The 13,585-nt window shown below is 36.9% G+C and overlaps 1 protein-coding gene across 1 annotated transcript in view; it reads right to left on the bottom strand.

Annotated features, from left to right (window-relative positions):
• The window catches only part of gbe1b (glucan (1,4-alpha-), branching enzyme 1b), a 144,262-nt gene extending 132,472 nt beyond the window's left edge, over positions 1-11,790 (bottom strand). The window contains exons 1-2 of the mRNA XM_028464627.1: positions 11,573-11,790; positions 329-498 (exon numbers count right to left, since the gene is read on the bottom strand). Of these exons, the coding sequence (XP_028320428.1) occupies positions 329-498; positions 11,573-11,670 (268 nt within the window). The 5' untranslated portion in view covers positions 11,671-11,790. The remainder of the gene's footprint in view (positions 1-328; positions 499-11,572) is intronic.
• Between the last annotated feature and the right edge of the window lie 1,795 nt (positions 11,791-13,585).

Raw genomic sequence — 13,585 nt, forward strand, 5'->3', positions numbered from 1 at the left:
AGTCTCTAAACCTCTTTGTCATTTTACATTTTGTCAATCACATTAGTAAAATCCTTTAAAGCACTTTGGACGAGAAATGAATAATATAATAAAGTTTGATTAATTCATTGATTCATTTTTGTTTAAAACCCGAACCCTTTATATCCCTTATAGGGTTGGATTTCACATTTTTTACTCTGCAGGATAATGCAAATACTGTAGCTCTAATGTAAAACGTGATTATGCAGCAGCAACCCTAATCCCAGAGGAAACAATTTGGAGATTAAATGCGCATCCTGCTCGGTTCATGTTGTTTAGGAGCAACTAAAGTCCTCCTCGGGCTACTTACTGAAGTCCCCAGTGAGGAAGAGGGCCTCTGCAGCTGGAGCCCACTCTTTAAAGTGCAGGCTGTTGTCAGGCTGTCGCTGAACACCAAAGGTTTTGTAGCTCTGCGTGAACTGCTCGTAGCCGCCTTCGGCCTCTTCCAGCCGGAGAAGTTGCTTTTGTAGCAGCTCATACCTTTGAACCATAGGGAAGACATGAAAAATGCATTAATGGAAACTGCTTTGCATAATATATTATGCTACAGGTCTATTTAAAGAAGAAAAAAAAACAGAATATCATGAAAAAAAAATCATTATTTTTTTCCACTTATTTCAGAAAGTGAAACAGACTCATGACAGAGTGAAATATTCCAAGCCTTTATTTCTTGACATTTTGATGATTATGGCTTACAGATAATGAAAACCCAAAATTCAGTGTCTCAGAAAATTTAAACATTACATAAGATCAATAAAAAATAAGAAAAGGAGGGAAAAAAGGATATTTTAAACAGAAATGTCAGACTTCTGAAAAGTCTGTTCATTTCTTTGCACTCAATACATGGTTGTGTTTCCTTTTGCATGAATGACTGCATCAATAAGACGTGGCATGGAGGTGATCAACCTGTGGCACTGCTTTCAGGTCATCTGCTATAGTGGGTCTCAACTTCCTCCTGACAATACCTGACAAAATAATAGATTCAGTTCAGGCTAGTTTTCTGGCTAATCCAGCACAGTAACACCATCATCATTCAACCAGCTTTGGTTACTTATAGGGATGAACCGACATGAAAATTATTAATGTGTACTAATGTACTGTAACAATTGTATAAATTAATATCAATGTTTCAAAGAATACATTTATTCAAATAAACAATTTAAAATAAAAAAAGTTTTACTTGATCCCACTCATACATTAAATATTTTTTTTACAGGCCTATAACTGACTGGGTTGCAGAGAGAGTCAATTTAAATATTTTCTCTCATTAAAACACAAAGTATATTGCAGTTCTTGATAAAAAAAATGGCTTCTCTGCTGTATTTATTGTCCAAGCATGTTGTTGGAGATGCACACACTGCGTGCTTTGATTGTGGCGTGAAACATTTATTGTACGCGCTGGTTTAACATCCTGTTTTGCTCGGCTTATTTAGGTGAGAATAGTGTTTCGGCCGAAAACCGAAAATGCACTTTTGGGCCATTTTCGTCCGGATTTCGGTGCATCACTAGTACCTTTGGCTTATAATCAAATAAGCATCTCCTTAAAGCTCGTCAGCAGAAGGAAGAATGAAGTTCTGTAAGATTTCGTGGTAGATGCTGCGTTGACTTTGGACTTCAGAAAACACAATGGACCAACAACAGCAGATGACATGGCAGCTCAAATCATCCCAGATTGAAATTTTGCATTTCATTTGGAAATCACGGTTCCAGAGTCTGGAGGAAAAGTTGAGAGGCATAGAATCCACGTTGCTTGAAGTACACAGTGAAGTGTCCACAGAGGTTTGTTTTGGCACATTGTCACACAAGGAGAGAAGCAGCACAGCGCTGCATCTTAATGTTACCATGTGAACCTTATCAGTTTGAGGCTCAACCTTGGGATGCACACCTGCCTCATCGCCAGGAGGATGCACGGCTACAGGCATTTCTTGTGAGATAAACATCTGTCTGTACCTTTCAAATGCAAAGGATTGACTAGCTACTTTGCAATTTATCTCACTTAAGTTCCTGCAGCCAAGCTGGTGTCCATATCAGATTCCCCCGTGGTACAGAAAGCCTCTTCCAGCCAGCAGAGTTAAGTGCACTCCCTCCCCTATAGCCCTGAAGCCAAGCTCAGACTGGCCTATTAAAGCCCTGAGGCTAGTGATGATAGGCTGAAGTAACAGCGCAATTTCTCAGCAGCTGCTCCATGTGTTGAGCATAGTGGGTTCAGACAGTGGTTGGCAAATGTAACCCTTCAAAGCCCAACCGATGCTGCCACATGCAACCTCTGGCTCTTTGTCAGCATTTCAAATGTATGCTGAAAGCAAGGCTTCACGGAGGGCAGAGCTCCACTGCTGAGGTTTTAATGGGAATGAAAGTCATGTCTATTATTACAAGAAATGAGTTTCAGAACGTTGCACCAGAGGGGCTGAAAAGACAAATGGGAACACTGAAGGAATGTTATACTCCTTATATAGCTTTAATGTCTCTTGCAACTAGAGATTAGTGGGTTAGATGGGATAGACATGGCATAAAAAGATCATAGCACATCTTGATTCACCAAATCATGCATCACATTCCCAGTTCCTCAAGGAAGTGCTGAACTCCAACTGGTTTGATGAGGTCAAAGACATCCGATTGTTCTGACGGTGACGCAGACTTCCATGTTTAACGATGTCTTCCTTGTTCAGCCAGAAGGCATAAGTGGATCTGCAGTAAGATGGCTGATAGTAGCATCCAACGAGCATCCACCGGTATTTAAGTCCCATTTCTCCTTTTCTGTTAAGTCCAACATCAAAATCCATTCCTGTTGGTCTTCTTGGGAATAAATAATCCTTAAAACGTTGGATTGAAATACTAAAACTTCAAAAAGGAGACCAGAAACCATGATAAGCAAACGCTGATTGGCTCAAATCTCCACAAGAGCGATATGGCATATGTTACAGCTAGTGGCCCAGAGGACACATGCAGCCCTCGGCCTAATTTGTATATATTGTATATCTACAAAATGACTCGAAAAAACACACAAAAAAAAATAAAAATTGTACAAAATGAGAGAAAAATCCACAATGTCAACCAAAATGCTTATAAAAACACAAAATGATGACAACAATACACAGCATGAGAGTAAAATGTACAAAATGACAAAAAAAAATAGACAGAATAGAGTAAAACACTCAAAATGACCACAAAATGAGAATGAATTGTACAAAATGACAAAGCAACCAAACACAGGATAATATAAACACTCAAAATTACTCCCAAAACGACAAAATAAGAGCAAAATGTACAAATTGACAACAAAGACACAAAATGACTACTAAATGACACAAACACCTTTGTTCTTTCTGTAATGATGTTCAGATTGGTCATTATTATAAATGCTGACATGAGTGTTAATAATGTGGCCCTCGGACAGACAATCACATTTTTGTGGCTTTTGCTGTGCTTTACTGTTGAACTGGGTCTGAAACATTTTTGACTTGACTCCTATAATAATAACGGTTTTGTTGCATCTACAAAATAAACTTTTGTATACTGAATAGCATTGTAAAGTAAACTTCACAGACAAAGGCTAATCGGCAGTGGCAAAATCTCGATTAAAAAAAAAAAAAAACAATCATTGAGGGTTCAGGATGTGCTGCTTAGTGTGGACTAAAGAGCACGTCGATGGGTAAACTGAGGCTCAGAGCGAGCCTCGAAAAGGCCGACCCGCTGAGGGACCATCAGGAATAGGGGAAAAAGAAGCCCAGAACCAGCTGGAGATACTTGACTTAAGCTTTGAAGCACAATGAGAAGCAATAGAGGATCAATCATTCCTGGTGGTTAAAGATCTCCTGTCCTCGTGGCTCCAAAGAAGAAACATAACAAACGCTGCAGGATGCTGAAAAGGAGGGAATAGGAGAGGAAAACAGGGCAGGATGGCATTCAAAAGGAAAAGGATGGTCTGAAGACTAAAAAGCTGAGAGGAAAAGATGAACTTTTATAAACATGGGGACCTCACCAAAATTCTCTGACATTTAGAGATCTTAAAATCTCTTTATGCTTTGCTTCCCTGAAGGATTCATCTCTTGCATGACACCTAAAGCCTGGGGAAAGGGTTGTCAAGCCTCGTGTTTGAAGCCACCTCTTTACACACCATGTGGAAATGATCACACACTCGTTGCTAAAAGAATTTTGTGTATAATTTGCAAAATGGGGACGCAAACTATGACTAGTCTGTTCGCTTATCCTGTTTTCTATAAGATGAAACAAGCAAAGATCATTGGAAATGGACACCTGCGCAAAATGTACTGAACTTCATCATTTCTTGGGGTAAGTTGGATCATAACAGGATGTCTAGGGCCTCTAAATTTAAATTTAGTTTCCAAATCTCTCAAATTCTGCTTCATGGTTTTCTGCTTCACTTCACGCTTTCCTGTTGTCATCTTTCCCTGTTTAGATGAAATTCCTGGCCATTAAATTTCCCAAAACATACTAAACAATTAATGGAGTCAATTACTGGTCTTCATTTAAGATGATTTACTTAAACTAAATTGTTACGCTGAATCACCGCTACATTTTGTGCATAATCCCATGCAGCCGTGTGATTGGAGGCAAGATACATTTTAACATTATTGTGCTCTAATTTTAAATAGCAGGATATTCCCTTGAAAAAATATTGATTTTGTAACCAATTTTAGTGTAATTTGTTGTAAGAAATTGCAGGATTTTTGGAAAAATTGAGATTTCTTTTTATAATTCACCATCAAAAATGACTGCATGACTTCATGTGATATAAACATGGGAAAACTTCCATCCCCTAAAAATATTGTGGAGTTTCACTGAATTTGAGAAACAATTGAATTACTTGGTAATTTACACAATAATTCATGTTTTGTCTATCATTCTAGTTTTCTGTGGGCCGAAATGAATGCTCTGATGGGCCGGATTCGGCCTCCGGGCCTTGAGTTTGACACGTTGTTCTCGACATTCAATCACCTGTTTCCCAGTGAAAAATAGTGTGTAAATGGTTGATAGTCCCCAAACATGAATGTGAAGCATTTCTGTGTTATTTTAAATAAAGAGAGAGAGAGAGAAAAACAAACAGGTCAATTGCTTTCTCTGTTTCAGAACGAGAATTCAATTTTTTCCATCCTTTTTAGACGATCATGGAAAATCGGAGGCTAAGACATCTTAAATGAAATAAGATAATTATTATTAAGACTGGAAATAAAACAGGTTAGAGATCAGACGAAGGCACCAATTAATATTACGCTAAAAAAGAAAAGTTGTAACTTCCACTCATTTGACTTTCATCATATTAGGCCACAGATTAATATTTTAAGTGATGACTGCAAATAACTTTTTGAAATTTGTTCCACACACTAGATGACCTGTACAACCTGTTCATATGCTCACAATTAGAAAAGCAGCCGTCTAAATATAGTGCAGGTGTTCAGGTCTGTTGTGTCATGTAGACAGATAACGACAGCTGAAGCTTGGAGGTATCCAGACAGTCTGCGTCAGACCAGAGAAGAACAACAGACGTGTTATTGTGCTCTTGATCTTAGCGCGCTTCAAGCAGTTTCTTTACAAGTCGGCACAGGGGTCACTTTCAAATAACACCATCAATGTCTGTGCAAGACTGAGTGCACTAATGAGGCCAAAGAACGCTCTGAAATGTGCAGTGATTGATGAGACACACATTTTCCAGATTTCTGACCCTTAAGCAAGGTGACATATTGAAAGAACATGTCACCTATTAAAGCAGACAAGGACAACTGGCGGCCCGGGGGCCACATGCGGCCCTTGGTCTAATTTTATGCCGCCCCTAAAGTAAAAAGAAAAAAAATATACAAAACAAAAGTAAGAATACATTAAAAAAAAATACAAAGAATTACACCACTGCAGAAAAATACAGTGAAAAATAAGAAAAACAAAAAGTAATACTCTAAAAACACATAAACTACTACAAAAATGAACAAACTGAGAACTGTAATACACAAAATGACTCCAATAACAGAAAATGACAACAAAAATACACAAATTGACTCAAACGTATGCAAAAAGACAAGAAAAACCCAATATGACACCAAAAAAAAAAACTTATGTTTCACAGGAAGAATACACTAAAGGACAACAGAAATGCACAAAATGCAATCATAACAAGCAAGACAACAAACATACACAGAATATACACATATATATATATATATATATATACAAAACTGAGAATTTCAACACTGCAGAAAATACAGTAAAAGACAAGAAAAACACAGAAAATACTCCAAATAACCAAAAACGCAAACAAAAATACAAAGTGACAGAAAATGACAACAATGATACGCAAAAAACAAGACAAATACAAAAAATGACTCTGCAAACCCACAGTACTAACAAACAAGCAAAACAACAACAGAAATACACAACATGACTCCAAAAAACATGCATTTTACAGGTAGAACAACAGAAATGCAATCATAACAAACAAGACAACAACAAACATACACAGAATGACAGAAAAACACAAGATTACTATAAAAACCCTTTGTTCGTACCCGTGTTAATGCTCAGATTGGTCATTATTCTAAATGCTGACATAAATGTTGATAATGTTGTCTGAAGATCAAACGCACATATTTTTGTGGCTCCGGCTGTGATACTTGTAGACGTCGCCTCTCTCTGTACTAAAGCCTTGTAACAGAACATTTTTACAAAAAGGTAGTAAATAAGACAAGTCAGATTCATTCTAATTGTCGTTAACTATAACGTAAATGCATCACCTACTGCATGTTCCTTTTCACTGAGATCGTGTGCACTTAGGACTCACCTTAAAGCAAGTAATTCTCCTCATCACGAGGAGAAAAAGGAAAAGTTATTGCTGCATTTGATAGAAGAAGAAAAAGCTATAAAAGCGCACTCATACCATCATGAAACAATCTGCCGTAACAAGCAGCACTCCCAATGCCCCAAAGTTTCATTTGCTATAATTTAGGAGCTATATGATGATGCCTCTGCTGCAAAACCTTAGCTGCAGAACTTTACAGGAACAGGAAGGGCTAAAATATCAATGATGTCAACAGAGCAAGAAATAGTGTGAGGTGTAGTATGTACTGCATATACGGAACATTTATCTGGTCAGTCTGAAAATATCATCCTGCCAATCTTGGGCCTCTGGTTTTGCATGATCTTGGAAAACAGACGGAAAAAAAAAAAAAAAAAAATCAACCTAACTGTTTTTTTCTCCTTACTTAAAATCAGGCCCAACATGACACAGAAATACCTCACATGCAGGTGTATGGGTAATATCACACATTAATATGTTAAGGTTCCATTTATTCAGACAACTTTTTTCAGGAAATTTGGTTTGATCTTCAGACATGTTTCGACTACCAACTGTCAGTCTTCCTCAGAGGCGTCTGCTGATCCATTTGATGTGTCCTCATGAGTTCGACCATGAAACTGTCAACTTGAACTGTCAAGTTGACCGCATCCAGAAAGAACTCATTAAGACACATCAAAGCGATCAGCAGACGCCTCTGAGAAAGACTGACAGTCGAGACATGTCCGGAGATCAAAGTAAGTTCATTGCAAAGCGTTGTCTGAATAACATATTATTTCACTGAATGTCTAGAAAGTGTGACAAACGGACAAATCTTCAGCTCATAATCCTGATCAAAATCTTGTGCTGTGTTACGGTGAGACTAGTGATTATTATTTTCATTTTTTTTTACGGTGTGACTATTGATTATTATTTTTTTATGTTTTTTTTATAATGAAACTAATGTTTTTTTTTTTATGGTAAGACTAGTGGTTTTTTTTGTTTTTTTTACAGTGAGACTAATTTTTTTGGGGGGTGTTTCAACGGTGAAACTAATGATTTTTTTTTTACAGTGAGACTAATTTTTTATTTATTTTTTTAACGTTGAGATTAATGATTTTTCTCTTTTTTTTTTACAGTGAGACTAATTTTTATTTTTTTTTAAACGGTGAGACTAATGATTTTTTTCTTTTTTTTACAGTGAGACTAATTCTTTATTTTTTAACGGTGAGACTAATGATTTATTTTTTTTTCTTTTAACAGTAAGACTAATGTTTTTTTGGGTTTTTTTTTTTTTTACTGTAAAACTAGTGATTTTTTTTTTTTTTAGCCCCCTTGGATAAATAAAGAAAATGAATGCAGATCTTCATCTGAAGTGTTTCTATTATGTTGCGATGATTAAGCAGTTCGGAGTATTTACTGCATTAAAAGCAGTGATCATTCGGCCGTGGGGGGTTTCGCACAAATCGTGAGGGCGATTAAAGGTTTCAAATAATATTTTAGGACTATATCACGCATTTCTATGGTATTTTTCCCATTAAATGTGTAGCTGAGTGTCTAGCAGTGTGGCTAATGATGCTCATACAAAGTAATCTTGTATGATTTCTCCATCTCGTTTTCGTTAATTGAGAATCAGATTTCTTTATTTGTCATTTTACACCGTGTGTGCATGCACAGTAAAAACAAGACATTTCTTACCAGCATTGCTGTGCAAAGTACAACATAATAAATAGCTAAAAGCTGTAGATAAATAGATATGTTTCACACCCAGTCCAATTAGCTTATTAGCTATGTGTGGGGGCGTATCTGGGGAGGGGGCACAGGTTGTTTATAAGAGAGCCTGTGGGATGAAGCATATTAAATGTAAAATTAAAACAGTAGTTGACACTATTAACCCTTTTTAGCATGTTTGATATGAATTCAACAAGTTTTTCAGCCAGTAAAGTCATCTAAACAGGTAAGAATGATGAAACGGGAACCAAGTGCGATGTGAAGCGTGAATGTGTAAACCCTGAAGAAAAACATGGGAAATTTTGCAATGGAAAATCGGCAGCCCTGCCAATCAATAGCAGATTAGCCAACAACAAAAAAAAAACAAAAAACTGGACAATCTGAGGTATGTGTCTAAAAAAAGACAACGTTCAGTGGCTGAATGTGGCTTCGAAACACTTGAATCAAACTCGTTAGCAGACATGAGCCATGACGCAGCAGTTTATTTTTAGGACTCAGTCATCATAGTTTAGTTACTGACACGCTGGGTGAATTCTTTCCACACGTCACGCGTGTAACACGACAACACAAGTCTTGATCTCTACACCAGTGCTGCCCTCGATACGGTGTTTGGACTCTGGACCTTGGAACACCAGGGGGTTTATCAGGAATTAACTTCCACGCAGCAGCAACCCTATGTAGAGTCATCTCTGTGGCTTTTAAGGAGACATGGGTTTGAGACTCATCCAGGGCTCGGCCAAGCCTAGAAAAGCCAAGCTGTGTTAGAGATGGAACTGGGACGGTCATCTCTCAGCATGGTTGGAGTCGGCCGCATACGCAATAAATAGAAAGCAGGTGGTCCGCGCACTGAAAACAAGCTGTGACACGGTAATGAAAACTGATTAAAGTACACGGGCCCTGAGCCTTTATAAAGGGACAAAATAGAATAGAAATCAGATATTTTGCCTTTAATTTATTTCCATTCATAATCTATTTTACATCAAGAATCTAGTAGAAATTAATACGGGGACCAATATACTAATAAAACAAGCATAATTTACCTGTACAGTAAGTGGATACTGGACACGACGCACAGCTGTATCACTTTGAAGTGTGATGGCTGTCATCATACAAAAAAGTACTTTTTTTTAATCTATTTATTTGTTTGTTTTTATTAAACATGTACATACTTTGTTTATTAGTAATACATTAAACACATGCTACGTTATATACTGTACATGACTAGTATAGATCTCCTTTAAGTTCATTTCAACTACAAAGATCATAAATATTTATTAAGTTAAAATTTTTAAAGAACAGATCATTCTGAATTTCCTATGGCATTTAGGGCTACAAATGGCAGTAAATAATAAATATTGTTTAATTAAAGTCAGGATTATATTGGCCTGCTTCTAAAGTCTCAGATAATTAAAAGAATTGTTTTTATAGGTTTTATTGGGGGTATTTAAATTAAATTCAATAAAACTTTATTATCTGCAAGGAGCAACTGAAGTGCATAATAGCAGCATAGATGAAAAAAACAGCATCTAATGATTTTTTTTTATTAAATTGCACAATATTCACTTGTTTAAAGTTAAATAAATGGGTCGGTGTTTCTAACGCCTACCGTTGCTGACTATTATTGTTCTCTGTTTCAGTCATTTCTAATAACACTTGTTTGCTAATATTCCTCACTACAAAACAAGTAATAAAATGATGTATCAACCAATACTCAAAGCTCAAAAACCTGTATCATATAAGAAGTTAAAAAGTTGTATCAGGACAGCCCTAGTACTGCCCATATACAATGCATTATTATTCTGGAATGTGGTTAAGAATTTTGTATACAACAGAACCAAAAAACACAATAGTAATAATGTCAAAATGTGTTGTTTTTATCTTTGAAAACAAAAACAAATCAATATCTTTTATCATTAATTTCATTATATTAATGGAAAAAAATCCATATTCATAAATCAAAATTCCTTCTTAATTGAGTTTAATTATTATGTGAAATTCTAAAGTTTTTGATAAACCACAAAAAAAGTGGAAAAAAAGTATTGTTTCCTGCAACTCCAAGTGTCATACTGTGATGATGTCTGTGTTTGCTTTATTAGTTACTAATGGTGTTTTCCCTGAGTTTGTTCTTTGTAGGAGTATCACAATCCGATACTGATATCGGATGTCGGTCCAGAAGTGAACTTGAATTGTTTATTATTGTTCTCTGTTTTAGTAACATCACTTGATCAAGCCTTTTCTAACATTCCACACTACAAAATTAGTAATAAAAGTATGGATAATTTGTGCTGATATCGAATCGGATCGATATCGGCCAATACTCAAGGCTGCAATATCGGTATTGTATCAGAAGTGAAAAGGTTGTATCGGGACATCCCTAGTTCTTTGTTGCCTTTATGTTGTTTTACTGGTTTGTAAATTATTGCAATTTGTCAATAAAATAACGTTCTTGAAAAGGAAGGACAGCATAGTTTATATCTGGGGCTTTTATTGTGAAATGACCAGCACTTCACTGAGTGTTGTGCATTTTGCGAAACTTGTTTAAAAAAAAATTTAAAAAAATTGTATATACATATTTATTTTTTTATTTTTAAAGAAAACAATGCAGTCCAACAGAAAACATTACAATGACTGGTTGGCAGCACCTGATGACGTAGCGTTCTACGTCACTACGCTGTGGTGCACGTGAGCCGCTGCATGCCAGCAGAGGAAGTTGAAGGACGATTTCATTTCACTATTTTTCTAACTTGTCACGTAAAATGAAAATGTCATTAATTTTGCATGAGCGGAACATCTCTCATGTTTCAGCCGCTGTGCAGCTCAGCAGAAGCAGGCAGAGTCTCACACGTACAGGGGTCGAAGCGACCTTTCCCCATTCAAAACGTCACAACTCCACTTTGTCTACATAGTGTTTAAAAAACGTCTCATCTGTTCATGTTTGTGCTTTTAATTACACGACACGTAATGCCAGTGTAAACCTGGCAACCTTCCGCCTCACGGAGGACTGGTTTAGGCGGAAAATGCGCCGTTAAAGCGGGGTTTTACCTCCTCCTGAAGTCCTTCTCGAACGGTTTAAGGTGGGGATCCATTTGAAGAAGGTTGATGAACCCAGGAATGGTAACATTATCCCCGAGCTCTGCCATGGTTGACCCAGCCAGACTTGACCAATCGAGCACCGGGCGCTGCAGTACAAGCACAGGCTGATGCTGAACAAGCTCGGAGCGCAGCAGGTAATGTGCGGGTTGTTTCAGTGTCGGGAGACAACAGCGAATGGGAAGGTCTTTATGCTTAGACCGTCCCATTATTAGTGTAATCAGCAGGTCAGGATTAAAAAACACAGAGTCATGCAGTGCAGATAGTAGACAGTGTAACTTTAAGGTGACAGCAGAGGACTCAGACGCGTCAGAGGACGATGATTCTGGATCATGAACAGACTGTGCTGCATGCCTCGGAGGGAAACACTTTCTTTCTTTCTTTCTTTCTAAATAAAAATTCATATCTTTCTTCTTTCTTTCTAAATAAAATTATTTATTTTTTTATTTCTTGCTAAATAAAAATGCATTTATTTTTCTTCCTTTCTAAATAAAAATGCATTTATTTATTTCTAAATAAATAAAAATGCATTTCTTTCTTTCTTTCTTGCTAAATAAAAATGCATTCATTTATTTTTCTTTCGTTCTAAATAAATAAATAAAAATACAAGTTCTTTCAATTGAAGATCATTCAATGGTACAGTAGAAATAAGATTTAAAGGGAGCTATGGTTTTTCAGTCCAGGTTAATTGTTCAATCATTTCTAACAACTTTGCTTTATTTTATTTTTATTTATTTATTTATTTTTCATTTTGGCGAAGTCAAGTTGTGAAACTACATGTGGCATTTCCAATTGCTAATTATATATATAAATAAAAATAAAGATAACACACATTGAGGCAAATCACTTAAGATGTATCATGATAAGATGGCATTTAAGATCAGGCTAACTACAATTAAAAGTTTGTTTTTTTTAAACTTTTCTTTCCAGTTCCATTCTACATTCTGATGGATCAAATCAGAAAAATATGTTGACTGAGATTTCCTATCTGGTGTTGCTGGTCTTATTATTTGATTCACATCTTCCTTCTTAAAGGTGCAGTTCGCATTGTTTTGAAAGCTAGCATGATTTGAGCTAACACGCCCTCCTCTAAGCTCCTCCCCCTCCATGAAGGCAACTGATTGGTTCTTTCAATTCAAACCGAATGGCAGGGATTGATCATAGTTTTTACAGAATTGTAGCTGCTACAGAGGTTTAATTCTTTTCATTCTTTTTCCAGAATATATTATGTATTGACTGTTCTCAGGGCACCATTTCACCCAGTATAACAAAAAGTGTTTCTTGGAATGATTGTAGACTCCTAACCTGGCAAGATCCAGATTGATGCATAGCCCTCCCTCTATCTCACGTTCTCCACATGGATCTGGGTCTGTGTCTGGTGAATCCTTTCAGAACCAGGGAGGGACATGAACAGAATGCTTGAAGCTGATTGGGCGAAGCGCCTGTCCACCATGATTTGTTTTAGCCGATCACACGGTAATAAATGATGATGTTGTCATGGGCATGCGCCGCAGAGACGCTGCTACAACAACAACAAGGCTCCGCTTTCAGAATCAGAATCAGAATCAGAAATGTTTTATTTGCCATGTACAGTTTTAAGGACAGTACAAGGAATTTGACTTGGTGGTTGGTGCACAAAACAAGCAACAAAAAGAAATAAAAGAAATAAAAACAAAACAGCTGTCTTTTCCGTAAAAAATGCACAAAGCGCCTCTCGCTGTTGCTCTTTCAAAAAGAAAATGCTGGATTCTTCTAAAACTCAGTTTATAGGAGCTTCCACACGTTCATCCTCCTGTGTCAACATCTTGCTATCCTGATTCGGAACCATGCTAATAGCGGTAGCCCAGCTAGTTCCTCTCCCCGCAACTGCACATGAGCCAGTTTTGCTTCGGAACTTCTGCCTTCGTCACACCCGGATATCCCGCCCTAAACCACAACACTGCCTCATGATTGGTTCTAATCGTT

The sequence above is a fragment of the Gouania willdenowi genome, chromosome 13 (genome assembly GCF_900634775.1).
Source record: "Gouania willdenowi chromosome 13, fGouWil2.1, whole genome shotgun sequence".
NCBI classification, from domain to species: domain Eukaryota; kingdom Metazoa; phylum Chordata; class Actinopteri; order Blenniiformes; family Gobiesocidae; genus Gouania; species Gouania willdenowi.